At 39.1% G+C, this 19,247-nt stretch overlaps 1 protein-coding gene across 4 annotated transcripts in view; it reads left to right on the top strand.

Annotated features, from left to right (window-relative positions):
- The window catches only part of APLP2 (amyloid beta precursor like protein 2), a 72,148-nt gene extending 53,731 nt beyond the window's left edge, over window positions 1–18,417 (top strand). For 2 of the 4 annotated variants that reach the window (XM_081260815.1, XM_081260813.1), the window contains 9 exons: window positions 1,896–2,054; window positions 2,974–3,102; window positions 7,052–7,151; window positions 9,168–9,320; window positions 10,907–10,942; window positions 14,039–14,124; window positions 14,975–15,049; window positions 15,373–15,528; window positions 16,933–18,417. In XM_081260815.1, coding sequence (XP_081116941.1) covers window positions 1,896–2,054; window positions 2,974–3,102; window positions 7,052–7,151; window positions 9,168–9,320; window positions 10,907–10,942; window positions 14,039–14,124; window positions 14,975–15,049; window positions 15,373–15,528; window positions 16,933–17,034 — 996 coding nt within the window. In that variant the 3' untranslated portion in view covers window positions 17,035–18,417. The remainder of the gene's footprint in view (window positions 1–1,895; window positions 2,055–2,973; window positions 3,103–7,051; window positions 7,152–9,167; window positions 9,321–10,906; window positions 10,943–14,038; window positions 14,125–14,974; window positions 15,050–15,372; window positions 15,529–16,932) is intronic. The other 2 variants (XM_081260816.1, XM_081260814.1) reach the window with 1 other exon arrangement.
- Window positions 18,418–19,247: the final 830 nt, after the last annotated feature.

Below are 19,247 nucleotides of genomic sequence, written 5' to 3'. Positions count from 1 at the left end.
GGAAGTAACCTCAGCTTAGCTGCCACTTGTTAATCTGCTTTCCTGGCAAAAGTTCTCTGTCATCTTTGTTCTTGGGCTATGACTTGTTTTTCAGCAGTACTGATTTATTTATTTATTGGCAGACTGAAAAGTCAAAAGGCAGAAAACAATGATATAAGTTCATCTCTAATTTTGTAAAAATACAGCCTTAAAATCATAGTAGTTAACTATATTCCCCTTCAGCAAAAGAAAGTTGCTAGAATAGGGACAGCAATTTATAGGACTGCTTTAGTTTTGGAAAACAAACAAACAAATATATATATATATATATATATATACACACACACACACACACACACACACACACTTTTTTTTTTTTTTTTTGGCTGCAGGGGTGGCGGGGCAGGCACAGTGTGCTAGGGATTGAATTTAGGGCCTTACTTGAGCTAAACACACTCTGCCATTGAGCTATACCCTAGACCCTGACTACATTTTAAATTAGTTCATTTCTTACTAACTTTTTCTTCTTGTGATGTTAGTTCTTTTCTGGAAGACCTTTGCTTTCTTATCGATGACTTAGAAAAATCTTAAGAGTTACAAGCCAGTGCATCTTATGCAAGGAAATTAAATTCAGCAGCCTTAAATTGTACCACTAAACCTGGCTAGATATCTCATAGATAACTTGCCCTTCACAACTTTAAGGCATGATTCAGCATAACTTACCACATTATTATATTATGTTTGAAAGTATATTTACTACTACTTGCCAATTTCAGGGTTTGGAAGTTAGTCCCTTGCTTAACATGGAAAAAACCATTGATTGATTGATTTAGGACTGAAAATTGGTGCAGCCATTTTTTTTATTGGTTGTTCAAAACATTACAATGCTCTTGACATATCATATTTCATACATTTGATTCAAGTGGGTTATGAACTCCCATATTTACCACGTATACAGATTGCAGATTCACATTGGTTACACATCCACGTTTATACATACTGCCATACTAGTGTCTGTTGTATTTTGCTGCCTTTCCTATCCCCTTCCTATCTCCCCTCCCCTCCCCTCCCCTCCCCTCCCCTCTCCTCTCCTCTCTCTACTCCATCTACTGTGATTCATTTCTCTCTCGTTTTTCTTTTTTTTCCCTTTCCCCTCACTTCCTCTTATATGTAATTTTGTATAACAATGAGGGTCTCCTTCCATTTCCATGCAGTTCCCCTTCTCTCTCCCATTCCCTCCACCTCTCGTCCCTGTTTAATGGTAATCTTCTCATGCTCTTCCTCCCTGATCTGTTTTGAGTTGCCCTCCTTATATCAAAGAAGACATTCGGCATTTGTTTTTTAGGGATTGGCTAGCTTCACTTAGCATAATCTGCTCTAATGCCATCCTTTTCCCTGCACATGCCATGATTTTGTTATCTTTTAGTGCTGAGTAACATTCCATTGTGTATAAATGCCACATTTTTTTTTTATCCATTCATCTGTTGAAGGGCATCTAGGTTGGTTCCACTGTATATTTATTTTTTGTGGTGCAGGGAATCAAACCCAGGGCCTTGTGCATGCTAGGAAAGCTCTCCACCACTAAGATACCCTGTCAGCCTGGTGTTATTCGTTTATTGCAGTGTACACTGAAAAATACAGATTATTGAGCTTGAGTTTGCAGTGCTAGTAATTTCAGTTACAGAAATGCTAGGAGTCCCTCTAACATTGAGATTTAACTTACTTTTTTAGTTAAGGAAGTATTTATCATGATAGAACTCAGAAGCATATCTTGATCTTACCCTCACTTTATTCTCTGAACCTGTTACTGTCTTGCATAGACACTGGGCATGGAGAAACGTGTGAGCCTAAGGGTATTTGCTTAGACTTCCTCCAAGTATTGCAAATTAAATGTTATTCCTTCTTTCATGGGTTAGCACTTCCAAGCTATGGTTAAAGCATTAGAGAAGGAAGCAGCTAGTGAGAAGCAGCAGCTGGTGGAAACCCACCTGGCCCGTGTGGAAGCCATGCTGAACGACCGTCGACGGATGGCTCTAGAGAATTACCTGGCTGCCCTGCAGTCTGACCCCCCTCGGGTGAGTTGTAGTCAGAGCAGAATCACTCTTGAATTGTCTTCTCAGTGTTATTCACCCTAAAATGATGCCAGTTTATGTCATACAGGTTGGTAAAATTTACATATTTCTGACAAGTTTTGGCAGTGCTGATGGTAAAGAAAAAAGATTAGGATAGAAAAGGTATTATGTAGAAAAGCATAACCTCAGGATATTGTTTAAGAATTAACACAATTTATGCATTTTCTGTCGTAGCCTTATTTTCAAAGAATAAAAATTTGCTTTCTATGAATGAAGGCTTTTGGACCAGTTCCATTAAAAAAGAAAAGGGTGAAGTAATTTATATTGTGAAACTCTTGGATGAGCAATCTCAACCTTTTTTTTTTTTTTTTAGTCTCTTAATTCTAACCTGCCTTGCTTTTGGGAAATGGGAAGTATTGGAAGGATATTTGTATCCTTTCTGAGTGAGGTGGTATACTCTTCTCTTTAGGGTGACATAGGAGACTTCCTAACTTATAATTCAGATGTCAAGAGGCTTAGCCAAGAAAGAAGACTATTAGAGGAGGACTGTGGGCTGGAGATTCTGGGAAATACTATTTTTTACAGATTTAATACAATGCTGGAACTTAGTTTGGTATTTTACCTAGAAAGAGTTTCTTGTTACTTGGTAGGCTAAAGCTTTCAGAGTTACAGCTTTCATTCTTGTTCATAGCTAAGCTTTACATTCTTTTTTTTTTTTTAAATGTATTTTATTTATTTATTTTTAGGTGGTGCTGAGGATTGAACCCAGTGCCTCACATGTGCTAGGCAAAGCACTGTACCACTGAGCCATAACCCCAACCCCATAAGCTTTACATTCTTAAGTGAATTTTTCACGCTTTGTTTCCTACCTGTTTTTAATTCTTGAGTCTCTGGATATTAAAACAACTATTCTCTCTTGTAGCCTCATCGCATTCTCCAGGCTTTGCGGCGTTATGTCCGTGCTGAGAATAAAGATCGCCTGCATACCATTCGTCATTACCAGCATGTGTTGGCTGTTGATCCAGAAAAGGCAGCCCAGATGAAATCCCAGGTATGCCAGACACAAATGACTGCCTTGAGAATATTTTCCTTGGGGACATAGGCCTTGACTGATGGTAGGATAGCATTCTAGTTGTGTTTATTGTTTGTTCTTAGAAAATGATTTTTGATTTCCAAAGACATTCAGTACATGCATTGGTTGTTGTTGTAGCACTCTTAAAAATATCTTTTCCAGGGGCTGTGGCTCAGTGGTAGAGCACTTGCCTTGCACATGTGAGGCACTGGGTTCAATCCTCAGCACCACATATAAAATATGTAAAGGTATTGTGTCCATCTACAACTAAAAAAAAAAAAATTAAAAAAAATATTTTCCATACCTTATACTAAGTACTTTGTATTTAAAGTTTCTGAAGGTTTAGAAATGCATGATTGTATTGAAAATATAATCGATTTCTAAATTGGTTTTTCTATCAGTTTATTTCTGATTTAGGTTATTACCAGAATTAATATTTGAAACCCCTTTCTAGACAAATATATTAAGCAGATCTTAAAAGTTGGTCTTGGGCTAGGAGTGTAGCTCACTGATAAAGTACTTGCCTAGCATGTGCAAAGGTTCCATCTCTTAATACCACAAAAATATTTTTAAAAGAGTCTTCTGTGCATTTAGGGTTTTTTTTTTTTAAGACATGTTTACATTCCTGGGTTTTGTTCCATAGTGAGTCCAGCTTTACTTTAAAGTTATCTGTAGAGACTTGTTTCTGGTTCCTCTTTCTCATTTTGGTATTATCCATATATCAACTTGTTTTTACTTCTTTCATATATTCCAAGAAAATGATTTTCGCCTATAAGACAGGTTTATTTTAAGCTAGGAAGTCTAGCAGCTCAGCCTCTTTGTTTTCCTAGATGGCCTTGTAATAACATCACTGATCTTATTTCCTTCCATATTATTAAGTATAATGCTGTGCTGATGGTACCATTATACATAGAATACAATTACAGCATGGGTCCCTCCGAACTTTTTCTGTATGTTATGGTCATAATCTGCCTAGAGGTATTAGGAATATATAAGCTGAGTTTTGTTCCACTTGTTGGTGAGAAGTTGTATCACCATCTACATGCCAAAATCTTTCATATCATCTGACAGTACAAAGTTATATCACCTAAGTACCCTTGAGCGTCTTTCAGCTAGTGTTAAATTAATTTTATTAATTATAAAGGTGAATAATCATCTTTAAATATACAGAGTTTACATTAGAATTTGGGTGTTTGGGGGAATAGAAGAACTCAGACTCTTGAAAAAGTGGGAATGTAGGAAGGAGATGGATCTAGGACTCTGGGAAGTATATGATATGGGCTTGTTAAAGGCTTTGCTTCATATCAGATGGAGTAGAAAAGAGGGAGAAAAGGCACAGTAGTCCAGGAGTACTCTGAGAAGAAAGGTAGAGAAATGCATTTTTTTGGATTGAGTTAGATGCATTTTGTTGGACTAGGTTAGGCTTCTTGGGTCCTACTGATTTTTTAATACAGAATGTAATTTTCCAAACTTTTTGTTTAAAATTAGATTGTTATGCTGTATTTTCTATAAAAAATAGCCTATTTTGTGTGGTGAGAATAGAAAGGGGTGTTTCAATCCATATATTGAATTAATAATTGGACAACATTTGCAAGTGAGAGCAAAGTCCCATACCAAGTAGAGTGGGAAGTAGAGTCCTCCCATTGTAGAACATCTTGGCTGGAGTGTGGGTAGATCCAGCTTTCCTGGATCCTATTTACTGTTCACTTTGAACTTGTCATTCTGAACCGATGTGATTCTGCAATCTTTGTAATGTTTTGAATAACCAATAAAAAATAAAAATTTAAAAAAAAAAATAAATTAAAAAACTTGTCATTCTGTCAAAGTGTAGCCAAGTATCTGAATGCCAGAAAAACCCAAGATCTAAAATGCTTTTCTGATTTTGGATTTTTTTGGACTTTAAAGTATTTTTCATGTACATATGGGATGTCCTAATATCCTGGAATAGGACTCAAGTGTAAACCTGAAATTCATTTGTTTCATGTACACCTTATATGCATAGCCTGAAAGTAATGTTATGCAGTATTTTTAGTGTACCTGTGTTTTGAATACAACCTTCATGTGAAGTCAACTGTGAATTTTCCACTTGTGGCATTATGTCAGCACTCAAAATGTGTCAGTTTTTAGAGCATTTATGCTTTTGGATTTTTAAATCAGAGGTTCTCAACCTAAGAAACTTCTGCCTGAATATGAGTGAGATGATGCTTTTACCCCCTTATTGCTCTATAATTCAAGAGATACTATAAAGGCGCTAATTTCCAGTATTCCACCCTGTGGCTCTTGTCCTGCTGTGGGTATATGAACTTCCTCTCAGATGGTTTCTTAGTTCATCTGAGTAAGTATAAACAGCGTCAACACTTGCTGAGGCTGTAAGTGGTACATTTCAGTTCCATTTGCCCTTTTTCTCTAAGGTACTCACTCTTATGCTTTCCCATCAATTTACTTGAATGACAGAATGGCAAATATAAAATTAAATTGCTTTCATCCTTGCTTTTAAAGATCAGAGACCCATCAGTCTTCAATAAAAGCATCTTTACGTTTAACTTTTTTTCATTTTGACCTTACATCTTAATGGCTTCAAGCCCATGTAATTAATGCATTGGCTTTGAGCACCCTCTTTAGGCAAAGCGAGTAACTGCAAGTCTGACTGGGCTTAGCTTAGAGTAGGAGCTTGTGTGAGCAACAAGAGTATGCCTCACTGTATCCTTAAGGTGAACTTTATCCCAGGTCACCATTCAGCTCCACCCTGAATGACTTTTTTGTTGTTGGATAAACAATCTTGAAACTTGTACATTCAGAAAGGATAGTAAACTAAGTGAGCTATAGTCAATAACTTCCTTTAACAGTTCCTTAAAATCAGTTTTTTAGGGATGGAGATGCAATTCAGTGCTAGATTCCATGCGTAGCAAGCATGAGGGCCTAGATTTGATCTCTGGTACTAGAAAAAAATCAGCATGCATTATTTTAAAGAATAGTGATTTAGTTAAATAGGAATTAACTAATTCTATTCTTTACCATCATAATCATCTTTCCCCCAGTGCTGGGGATTAAACCCTGTGAAGTTCTTACCATTGAGCCATATCCTCAGCCCTTTTTATTTATTTATTTTCTGAGACAGTGTCTTGCAAAATTGCTCAGGGTGACCTCAAACTTGAGATCCTCCTGCCTTAGTCTGCCAAGTCACTGGGATTAGAAGTGTGTGCCACCAACTTTCCTGGTTACCATAATAATTATGTTAAGTATTTGCTTCACTAAGCAAAAGCCATAAATGGTCTTCCCACATATCTACTTTTTAGATATGTGGGATCAATGATAAAAATTAACTGACACTTTCCCTTTTTCATTCAACTAAACCTTTTTGAACATCCAGCACTGTAAAAAGTGGGGCTCTTTAACTCTGTGTAGTTGGTGATAAGTGTCTTGTATGAAAATCAAGCCAGTAACTGGCTAGCAAATATTTTTAAACTAAAGTTTCTTTTAATTTGGAGTCTTCCTGTAGATATATTCTTATGTCATCTAGTGGTATTATAATGTTGCCTGAACATATTCTTACACTTTAGCAGTTGGTAAATATGGTATGGAGAGTAATACATTTCCTCTGAGGAACTGTCCTGTTGGACTCTATAAAGAATGCACCTTTTGCTTGGCGTGGTGGTGCACACCTGTAATCCCAGTGGCTTGGGAGGCTGAGGCAGGAGGATCGTGAGACCCTGTCTCTAAATAAAATATTAAAAAGGACTGGGGATGTGGCTCAGTGGCTGAGTGCCCTGGAGTTCAATCCCTAGTACCAAAAAAAAAAAAAAAAAAAAAAAAAGTACCTTTTGAACTTGTCTTTCTGTGTGTGTGTATATGTCTTTCTGCCTTCATGTTCCTTTCTGGCCTGGTTGTTTTCAGTGATAAGACCTCTCCATTGTAACTGTGCTTCCAGGTAATGACACACCTTCACGTGATTGAAGAAAGAAGGAACCAAAGCCTCTCTCTGCTCTACAAAGTTCCTTATGTAGCGCAAGAAATTCAAGAGGAAATTGGTGGGTACTTGATGAGTGTGTCAAGGGCAGGTTGGGACTTCTTGCTGAGTGAGGCTCAGGCACCATGGCTGAACAAGATGAGAGAAATAGGAGTCAGCAAGGCCAGTGGAGTAGGACATTATCTCACTGTAGCTTCAGGGGTCTGGAAGACTGGAGCTCACATAGTAAGGTCAAGGAGTCCCCAAGGACAGATGTCCTGGCGGGGAGCCTGGAGTTCCATTGATCTTCACTCTTGTTAGCGGAAGAAGAAAATCCAGGGTGTGAAATTACAGGGGCCTTGGAAATTTCCTTTTACTATCCACCCCATCCTCTCGCTGCCACTATCGCCTTAATTGTTGATATATTCAGCAGTTCAAGGTACTCTGTTTTATACACATTCCCTCCTTCTCTCAGTTCATTTATTTAACAAGTTTTATCATGTCTACAGTGTGTTCCAGAGTACAATGGTAGAGTTTCTATTACAGTAGGAGAGAAACAGGCAGCAAAATGGAATGAAATACTACCCAAGTGTCAGATGGTTATAAATGCTAAGTAGAACTTTAGAAGCAGGATGTAATAGTGGGGAGTGACTTTAGGTCAGGATTGCTGCTTCGGGGGAAAATAACTAGAGATCTAAATAAGCACAAGCTGTCTGTGCAAAGATCACAAGGGAAAACATATTGTTTGCAGTGGGAATGATGAATATCAAAGCCTAAAATTTAAGTCAGTGCATTCAAGTAGATCAGTGTGGCTAGATCATAATAAGGGGAAGTGAGGCCTGGGAAATAGACAGGGTCCAGAGTATGAAGCAATTTGAGTAAAATCAAGGCATTTGGATTTATTTAAGATTTTAATAGGAAACTTTTAGAGGGCTTTAACCTAGGGAGTAACTGGATATGGATTATGCTTTTTTAAAAAAGAACATGAATTAAAATATATATATATATATATATATATATATATATTGGGCTGGGGTTGTAGCTCAGTGGTAAAAACACTTGCCTAGCATGCATGAGGCACTGGGTTCGGTCCTCAGCACCACATAAAAATAAACAAATAAAATAAAGGTATTGTGTCCATCTACAACTAAAAATAAAAATAAGAATTTAAAAAAATCACTTGACTGCCATGTGGAGAGCTAATTAAACTTGGAAATCAGACAGGAAATGTTTATGAAAATCCAGGAGAGAGATGGTGGTAGTGTGTGCTGAGATGATGGGAGATACTTTTAGGATATTCCAGAGAAGGGTGAAGGGATATGCCGAGAGTTAGATGTGGGGTGAGGAAGAACATCAAGAATAACGTACGGGTGTCAAAGTAGTTGTGTGGATGGATGGTAGTATTAGTGTTCACTGAGGTGGGGAAGAAAATCTAGAATTCTCTTTGTACAGGTTAAAATAGAAAGTGCTGTTGTATGCTAAGAGAATATCTAAGGTAGATGAGGCAGTTGACAGTTTGGGCAATAGCTATGGAAGCCATGATGCATGGATTTTTTTTTTTTTTAACTGACATTGGCAAAATAGGTCAAAGGGTATGAAATTGTGGCTGCATGTACAGTGTAAACACTGTAGTTAATATTATTGTATGCTGAAAATTTGCCAAGAAAGTAGATTTTAGGCATTCTTACCAATAAAAAGTAAGATGATGGGTGTGTTAATTTGTATAATTAGTAATCATTTCACTATGTATATCAAAACATGTTGTACATCATAAATTATACAATTAAAACATCATAAATTGTACAATTAAAAACCCAAAACTAGCTTTGGAGGAGAGTATATAACCAGAGCGTGGAAACAGAGGATGACTCTGATGATGGAGCCCTGGGTTCTTTGCTGAAGCTCTGCTGTGTTACAGAGTTGGGGAAGGTGTTTCTGGGAGTGAGTGGTCAGCTGCGTTGTAAGCTGGTGGGACACTGTGGATCATGAGCTCTGAAATGACAAGCATTAGCCTTTTTCAGACTGCTGGTCCTGTACATAGATACTAGGTCTTTGTGAAAACTGCATCTCTATTCCCTGCTGTGTCTGTCTTTGTCAGATGAGCTTCTTCAGGAACAGCGAGCAGACATGGACCAGTTCACTGCCTCCATCTCAGAGAGCGCTATGGACGTCCGGGTGAGCTCTGAGGAGAGTGACGAGATCCCACCGTTCCACCCCTTCCATCCCTTCCCATCCTTACCTGAGAATGAAGGTGCGTATGGTCCTCAGTGCACTTCTTGACCCATGGGGCTGGGAGAAAGAAATTATAAAACTGGAGTCCATGTTTTCAAACTGGGTTGAGCTGGGGAGGTTGTATTACTGGTAAGAGTTGGGGAGACGAGAGTCCCCCACCACCTGCTGTGTGTGGGTACTGTTCTAGGTCTTGCCAACTAATTGGCTTCAGTATCACCATGAAGTCAAGAAAACTCCTCTGTTGGGGCTGGGGATATATAGCTTAGTTGGTAGAGTGCTTGCCTTGCATGCACAAGGCCCTGGCTTATCCCCACCTCCACCCTCCCCCCCCAAAAAAAAAACAAACCTCCTTTTGGATTGCTTCAAGCCCACTGCTCTTCATGCTGATGTGATACCCCTCACATGTGGGAGTCACTTGGCAAGTGAGATATCACCTTTATATTTTACTGTGTTTTTTTGTTAGTCTTGGGAGATAGATAGGGGAGGGGTTGAGGAGGTGCCTGAACTTACTCAGGGTCACATCTCCAGTGTGGTAGGGTAAGAAGCTATGTCATCTGGCTCCTAGTCAGGCATGCTTTCCTTTATTCCCTTGCTGGTTTTCAATGTCTAAAAGTATCTCTAAAAGCCTTGAGTCTGCACCAGAAATAAACAAGCTGCAGAGACCATGCCCTGAGACCAGTATATATAATCAGATTCTGATTACTGCTGCTGCTAATGGTGATGGTAATCATAAAAATGGCCCACAGCTATGGAACTGTGATTACACGCCAACTTTAGTTAAGCATTTGGCTTGGATGCTTTCATTCAATCCTCAGAGTAATCCTCTAAGGTAGGTACTGTGAGTATCCCCCTTTGAGGATTCCAAGGTTTAAAAAGTTAAGTACTTGTCCCCAGGGTCATGTAGCTTATAGGTGGAGAATCAGGATTTGAACCCCAACTGACAATGCCCTGTAGTCATTGGGGTACAGTCACATGACTGTATAGTGCTGGAACAGCGGTCTGGGGAAGGTGTCGAATTGAATGGTATGTGTGCAGTCAGCTTAGCCTTTAGAAATGCCTTCTACACTACTCATTGAACTACACAAACTCAATAGTTGGCCCTTTAATAACAAAACAGGAACTGTGAAAATAGTGGGTAAAGATATGTTACCCCATTTTTAATACTTATCTTAATCTTACAATCTCAAACCTGTGGGGCTATTGGGTGGTCATATATGAACAACTTTTTTATGCTTGTTTGAGGTTGGGGCATCTTGGACATTAGTTCAGCTGGGACCTTGTCTCCTTACAAGCAAACCACAATCAATACTAACTTCAATTTTTGCTGTTTTCGAAGAATAATTTTATGTACTAAACTAATTTCAGAAATTCCCTCAAAAGGCACAAGTCAGATTACTACTTTTTGTCTCTTCAAGGATACCTTTTAATGATTTGCTGTGGATCTTACTGCTGTTCGTTTATGGGATATTTTGGAATGGTTTTTAAGGAAAAAATGCCTATTGTTGACACTAGAGAAATTCTAAGACAGAAATTCTGAAAGAAGCCATTTTCTTTCTTAATCTCCTTTTGTGCTGTTTTGTTTTTTATTGTTTTCCTTTCTGCTAGACACTCAGCCGGAGTTGTACCATCCAATGAAAAAAGGTTGGTTTGTCAAAGATGTTCCCTTTAAGACCTTCATTCCTTTTCACTTCTTCAGCGTGTTGGAAGTTTCATTTTCTGTTTCATGCCATCATCTGATCTTTTCCACCTCATTTCTTCAGCCATGGCTGTGAGAGGAGCCAGAGTAGCTCTACTTCCATGTGAGCTGGGCCAGCTTTCCTACACTCAAAATCTAGTGTCAGTGGTATTGGTTACTGAATGGCCGTCTTAAAGCTTTCCTTCTAAAGTAACCAAAACATGTTTTCCTGAATCATTTTAATCTGGGTAGGTTTTTTAAAATAGCTTCTGTTTAAACAGGTTGGTTGTTGACTTCTAATATATGTAAGAATTTGCATAATTTACAGTCAGGTTTTTGGTTTTTGTTTTTCCCTCATTTCTTTTCTTTTTTTGCTATTCCCACCTATATCTTTTTCCCTTCTATTTTACTGTCTCTGCCCTGTGTTCTACTCATCTTATATCCCTGAATTGTAGCATTTCTCAAATGTGAGAAGCTAATAGGTGCAACAAGTGGAGACAGGTGAACAAACCCTTGCTGTAGTAATCTATAGTTTTAAAGACAGTTCAGGAAAGCAATGTGCTGAATGCCTTGACCCCCCCAGTCTTGTTTGATGGTTTAGACCTCCCTGTAGGGCAGATTTTGAGCTCTATTTTCTAGATTAGGCAATTTGAAGAAGTCTCTGAGATTGCCATGACTTGCAAGTCTTGAATGTAAAAAGTAGAAGACCTGGGGTCTGTACCCAGTCTCTTGGCTCAGAGCCCATGTGGTTTCTGTTGCCTAGGTTCCTATTCTCAGTTGTTGAATTCCCTGGGTAGTTGGGCAGTCCACTCTTTGAAGTCACTGAGAATACTTCATGTTTTTTATGAGCCCACTCTTTTGGCTTTGCCAGTCTGATTATGGATGGACCAAACAGTGTTCCCTGGCTGAGAATTTGGTATTCTGATTTATACCACAATTCACTCTTAGAACATAAAAGTGATTTGAATCTTCTGAAAATGCTTTACTATGTTCGACTGGGGTATGTCTCTTTTTGGAGATCAATGGTAACATTCCTCTCAACAGCACATCTTAGATGTTTATAGATAAAGATGAATTTTCTAGACACTAAACTGGCTTTTGCCTTTGTACTTAAACTGTTATGAGTTGCAACAATTTAACCATTAACTTTTGGTCCCTTGAAGTCCCTTGTTTATGCACTTTATAAAACCAAAGTGGTTTTGGTTAGTATTTACAAAATGTGGGTTTTACCACAGCAAGAAAGTATTATAACAGGGAGCTGAACATGTGGCTCAGTGGTAATGCACTCACCTAGCATGTGTGAGGCCCTGAGTTCAAACCCCAGCACCTTGTTGCCCCCAAAAAAGGTATTAAAACGTGTGGATTGGTAGTAGGTCTTTGTGTGAGTTGGTTCAGAACCACATTTTTTGAATTGGATTCTGCCTTTGCAAGATTCTGAGGAGAGGGAACAAGATAGATGAGCTCAGAATTAGATTTGCTGGGCTGGGTCCTTGCTCAGGTAACTCCCTTCTTTCTCAAATAGTCGAGGCACAGTATTATTGCTTTCAGGTGAAAGGTTTAGAAAAAAGATCATTTGTAGCTGCTATGATATATAATAAGTTAACGAATTCACTAACCTTCAAGTTCAGCAGATTAGGTAGTGTTAATTTCTGCTATTGTTCTGTGTTAAGAATGATTCTAGCTGTGAGCTAGAAAGCTTTGTTTTATTGCTGGGAGCTGTGATTCACATCTGTAATCCCAGCTACTTGGGAGGCTGAAGGAGGATCACAATTTTAAGGCCAACTTTGGTAACTTAAGAGCCTCTCAAAATTTAAAAAAAAAAAAAAAAAAAAGTGGGAGGAGGGGAACTGGGATTGTAACTTAGTGGTAAAATATTCCCAGGTTCCATCCCTAGTACCACTAAAAATAAACAAACAAAAAAACCCTTAGCTTTCTGGCTAGACTTGTCTGCCTTTAACAAGCCCAGAAATAGCACCATGGTGCATAAACTCACATTGGAATTTTATTCACACGCAGAGAATTACCAATGAATGTTGAGTATGCTGTCAGGTTGGTCTGTTTATAATAAGTCACAGATGTGTATAGAACTATAGGTATAATTAATAAGAAACTTGCGATAACTAGAAATCATGTGCTTTGGAGCTATACAAAGAGGTTTGCCCTCTTTCAGCCTCCCTGTGTCTGTGCTGGGTCAGTCATGCTATGTATTTGGATGCTATCATTTCAAGTGCCATTGATTCAGCAGTGTCTGACCTTGGAAAGAGAAGAGTTACTATTCTTGTTTCTTGTAGAGAAAGGCATTTTCCCACCCTGGTGTTAGAATTCTCCCTGTTGATGGAATGCTTTGTTCCTGTTCATTCTGTATGTATCATTTAGGATGTGATCATCTAGGATCTAGACTCTGGGAAGGAATACAATCTGTGGGAGAGACAAAAGGACACTGATAATTACAAAGTGTGTGGTTTTAAATGTTATAACCTGGGTATATCCGCCAAGAGGAGCTGAAGCTTGAAGGACAAATAGTAGAGCTTGAGGTGTCTAGGAGGGTATTTGATACAGAAAGAAATACCTGTGGAGTAAACTGTCATGCACAAGGCAAACATGCAGATCATTGCTGTGTGATTGTCCTCCTTTGTACATATGGAAAATCCTGGGTGCTGAAGAATCAAGTTGTTGGGATAGCAGGTGCTCAGCAGTGTCACATATGAGGGTGCTGCATGTTTTTCTTGCTAGAATGCCTTCAGACTCAATTTTTATCTATTTTAAAATAAACATTCTCCCTGAAGGCTGTATATATATTTTTTTTTCTCCCAAGTGGAGGACAAGTAAGCTCTCTGTCCTCCTACATTATACCCATCGGTCCTTGGAAAATACCTCTGTCATTCATCCTTGTAGAGCACAGCACATCCTCAAACATGGGAACGCAGTGGCATATTGCGTCGGAGGTGGGGGAGGCACTTGGTGAGGGGGCTTCCTGGCCCTCAGGCAGAAATTTGCTGTTTCTGTGATATTGGCCCACAGTGGGGCTCCTAGAAACTCAGCTGTGATCTCTCCCCACACAGGGTCTGGAGTAGGAGAGCAGGACGGGGGACTGATTGGTGCAGAAGAGAAAGTGATAAACAGTAAGAATAAAGTGGATGAAAATATGGTGAGCCCATTGTCTCTTCTGCCCAGAACATTTCCTTTTGAGACTCATTAGAATCAGTGGCCTGATGTTAGCACTTCATATCCAGTAGGAGATGGAAGCTCCAGCTGTCCTCCTAAATTAGCTGTGTCACTTAGCATCTGCAGATGAGAAAGACTAATGAAGTCTTTCACTGTAGTATTTTATCTCTTAATACAGTAGGAAAATAACATTTGCAACTAAACATATCAATAACACTAGAAGCCATTTTCAAGTGAGTTACAATTTAATAACTTAAAGTTGGGCTTAGTTTTTATACTGCATAGTTTATACCCCTTTATATTCTTCTGTTTTCTGTCATTTATGTTTCTGGATTATTTTTAACTAAGTTTGATAATTAAACATGGCTTCTTAGTAGTCTTTCCTGAGACATGTATCCACAATAGTTCCCTAAAGAAAAATGCAAGTGGTCAGGCACGATGGAGCATGCCTGTAATCCCAGTGGCTCCAGAGGCTAAGGCAGGAGGATTGGAGGTTCAAAGCCAGCCTCAGCGACTTAGTAAGACTCTGTTTCAAAATAAAAAGGGCTAGGAATGTTGCTCAGTGGTTAAAGCACCCCTGATTCAATAGTTAAACATCACCACCACCACCCTCAAAAAAATGCAAGTGAAATCCCTTATTAGACCAGCTCCCACACAGTAATTTTTGTATCCCCATTTGCATTAAGGGGTTGTGACAGAACTGACTGGTTAGTAGGTGTCAAATATATGTCTGCTTTCTACACCAAATGGAGTACAAAAGAAGCAATAATACTTAAAATAAATTTCCACTCCTACCCACTTGGTAGTTGCTGACGTTTTCATTACTCTTCCAGGTCATTGATGAGACTCTGGATGTTAAGGAAATGATTTTCAATGCCGAGAGAGTTGGAGGCCTTGAGGAAGAACCGGTATGTGGTTAATTCCAGAACCCAATTCTAGATTTCATGTCAATGTTGGCTGTTTCCAGTCTGTTCAGTTCACGTAGAGGAGACTTGTGTTTTAAGCAAATAAGGGCTCTCATACTTTTGGGTAAGAAAACTAAAATGAAAATCTCTAGAGATTGGAAAAGAGGGCATTCTTCCCATTTGGATAGTTAACATGAAGTAGGATTTTGTTCTGCTCCCTTAGGTTTTAGAAACCCAACTTTAAAGGCTCGTGACCGTCCTTGAATTACCTGTCTCATGGTTTGCAGGTGGTCATTGGTCTTTGTTCCCCATCTTCTTTATTTTAGGAATCTGTGGGACCTCTGCGGGAGGACTTCAGTCTGAGCAGCAGTGCTCTTATTGGCTTACTGGTCATTGCAGTGGCCATTGCCACAGTCATCGTCATCAGCCTGGTGATGCTGAGGAAGAGGCAATATGGCACCATTAGCCATGGGATTGTGGAGGTAAGGAGCTGTACTTTGTTCTGCCTTGGCCCAAGTTCATGAAGGTTTCCTCTCTGCTTTCCACCTTAGGGTGCCATGAGGGGGCTTGTTGGTAGAATTCAAACATCTTAAATTCTTGAGTAGTGAACACACTGCCATCATCAGTTGCATTACTCACTGGATTATTAGGTCACATTTTGGAAGTTAGCCATAACTGAAATATGTTGATTTCAGCATTAATTCGGGCTCTGATTGTGAATATCAGAAAATTACAAGAACATTTTGTGCTGTGGAGAATAAAAATAATTTTCTGAGTATTTCCTTTGTTCTTCCTTTTTTTTTTTTTTTTTTTTTTTTTCTTTAAACTGGGGATTGAACCCAGGGGTGCTTAATCATTGAGCTACATCCCAGCCTTTTTATTTTTTATTTTGAGACAGGGTCTCACTAAGTTGCTGAGGCTGGCTCTGAACTTGGGATCCTCATGCCTCAGCCTCCCTAATCACTGGGATTACAGGCTAGCACCACCATGCCCAGCCTTAGCTTTTCCTTTTTTGAGATGTGTTAGATATTTAATGATCAAGGACTGCCACTCGTTTTTGATGGTGGGGGTGGGGGAAATAGAACTTTTTTTTTTTTTTTGCTGCTCCTGGGAACTGGACCCAGGGCCTAACACATGTTAGATGAATGCTTTACCATGAAACTACACCCTCAGAACTGCTCCTCTTTTTTTAGTGGGGGAAAACCAAAAAAGAAACAGAAAATTGAGAGAGAGCCAAAGCAGGCCATTTCTGTTCTGTCTTCTGATTTGTAATTGGAACTGTTTGCCTCTCATTTTTTAATGGATGTGGGAAATGTCCAGCATTTCTTGATTCTAGAATATAAATACAATAAGGACTATAATGTATCCTAAAAAATGAGTTTGTTTGTTTGTTTGTTTATTTTTGGAGGGGAGAGGTAGCACCAGAGATGCTGGATTGAGCTCAGGGCTTATTAGTTCAAATGCAAGTTTCAATAGTATTTTCTCCTGTTGGAGCCTGGCCTGGCTGTGGAGTTGTAGAATTCAAAAGGACTAGAGACTATCTGGCTCTACTCCTTATTTTATAGCTGAGTGTGATGTGACTTGCCTTCACTGTCCCACATAGTTAAATAGCAGAACTGAGTTGCTTGGCATTATGGAAATTCAGTAGGCTATAAGAACTAAGTTTTTAGGACTCTAGTTACAGAAACTGGTATTACTCTTTGACCCCCTTTCTCTTCCCCCTGCATCCTTATCACCAGCTCTCCTTGGTCTCTTCAGTGGAAACAAGATGCTAGGTTGCTTTTGGTCCCCAGGGTATTACAAATAGCAGCAAATAACTCTGGTCTCCTGAGACCCTGCACAGGCCTCTTCAAATTATTACAATGACTTCTAACCTTTTCTTCTAGGTTGACCCAATGCTTACCCCAGAAGAGCGTCACCTGAACAAGATGCAGAACCATGGTTATGAAAACCCAACCTACAAATACCTAGAGCAGATGCAGATTTAAGTAGCAGGAAGCATGTGGCACCCTGGATGAAGGGGTGGTGCAGTGGGCCAGAACAGGTCCCGCATTTTGGACCAATTGCTGACCCCCAGCTGCTGCCAGAAGGTCTCATCTTACATCTTGACCTCCTGGATTGTTTAAGACTATAAAGTACTACTGTAGAATTGCAATTTCCATTCTTTTAAATGGGTGAAAAATGTTAATATAACAATATATGATATATAAACCTTAAGTAAAATGAGAAAAAAAGATCTATTGCAGATATCTGATGGATGTAGTTTTCTTTTTTAAATTAATCAAATCCCACTTCTATTGTATGGTCTCACATGCTCTCTATATAAATGGAAATTGTTGATTTTCAATGATAGACTGTATATGCAGACTGTTTGTTCCAGTTACATTGTGTGTAAGTCAACTCTTTAGGCTCATTCACTGTTCTGATTTTTATTATTTAAAAAAGATAAAAAGGCAGTATTCCCTTTTTAAACTTTCAGAAAGTTGCTGAGAAACTTAGTGGAATAGGAAACTGCAGTTGACCATGAAGCACATCATGATGCCCTTGCTAAATGATTCTGAAGGGTCAGTAGTCTCATGGAAGCCCAGTGTTTGCAATCTGGGTGGGTGCCTTGGTGTCTTCATACTAGTTATGTCACCAAGGTGGGGTGTCAAGGCATTTTTGTTCCCGTGTCTTTTGGCAAGCCTAATGCATACAGATGGGGTTGTCCACTGCTGCTTTCCTTCTAAATCCAGTTCTTCCACAGCAACTAGCCTGTAGTTTGTGAAATTGTTTCACTATTTTTTGTTCACTTACTGTAGCTTTTTACTCTTCACTTCCCCCTTAAAATTGTGTGCAGATGTGCAGTCTCTTCTTTGGATGTCTCCCTCTAAGGCACTGACCCTTGGCCTCCTTTTGTACTTTCACTTCTGCCTCCTCTCCTGTCATCCAGAGAAGACACTACTATAAGTAGATGAGGGAGGGTCCCGAAGAGAGCATGGGGAATATTTATGTGATAAGAGAATGTTCCGGGTTGTACACAAAACTGGATCTTTAGACACTGTGGAAAGCTTTGAAGATTTTTTGTTTCTTTCACATGAGTCTCTGTAATGCTTGTATAGTTCATGTTGATGCTCACAGCTTTTCCTTTTTCCCATTTTCAGTTGAAGGTTCTGGTAACCTGTGGTGTATTTTTTTTTCCTGTTTTTTTTTTTTTTTTTGTGTGTGTGTGTGTGTGTGTGTGTGTGACTTTTTTTGTTTTCCTTCCTCCCTTTGACCTTATCCATGTCTCTTCCCACTATGCACAGATTAAACTTCACCTACAGACTCCTTAATATGATCTGTGGAGAATGTACAGAGTTTAAACACATCAATAAATACTTTAACTTCCACTGAGACTCCTTGTTTTATTGACTGTGCAAAGTATTGATCTGTTATGATGGTGTTACCCCTCCTACCTTCAGAGATGACGGATGTCTTCTTTCTGTGAAGGATTACTGGGCTGTTCCACAGAGAATGAAATAAGCCAATGCAAGTCTTGACTCTTGAGCATAAATTCCATTTTCATTCAAAAAATAAGAGAAAATATGCCTAGAACATTGTCTGGCAAAGTTTATTCGGCTACCGGTACTTTATTAATGACAGACTTTTTGTCTTAATGTTACTAGAAAGAATGAATAGGGCTTATGGCACTAAATTTCCAAAGAAATGTTTGCAGCCTTCATTTCTGAGTTTCTTCAATAACCTGCCACTAGGAGACCTAGTTGAAGGGGGTGTTATTGCCACTAAGACTCATGCTCCCCCAGCCCCCCATACTGGGGATTTAACCCAGTTACATCCCCAGCTCTTTTTATTTTATTTTATTTTGAGATGGGGGTCTCTCTAAGTTTCTTAGGGCCTCTTTAATGAAGTTGTTGAGGCTAGCCTCAGACTTGCAAACTTCCTGCCTTAGCCTCCCAAATTACTGGAACTACAGGCATGTACCACCATGCCTGTCTTCACTAAGCTTTTTTAATGCTGTGATACTCTGGAAAGTAAATTTCAGGGCTGATTCATCCCTACCCCATTTAATATAATTTAAATATCTGGAGCAGTTTTCAAGGTCATATTGCATACACCCGTACACACACACACACACACACACATGTATGTATGAGGGATCTTTCCTAGAACACTGGAATAGAAAGAGCACTTTATGAGCACCTTGGGTTGAGCCACTGAA

This window comes from Spermophilus citellus, assembly GCF_964194105.1.
Source record: "Spermophilus citellus genome assembly, chromosome: 2".
Classification (NCBI taxonomy): Eukaryota; Metazoa; Chordata; class Mammalia; order Rodentia; family Sciuridae; genus Spermophilus; species Spermophilus citellus.
This window is presented reverse-complemented; position numbering and strand designations above follow the sequence as displayed.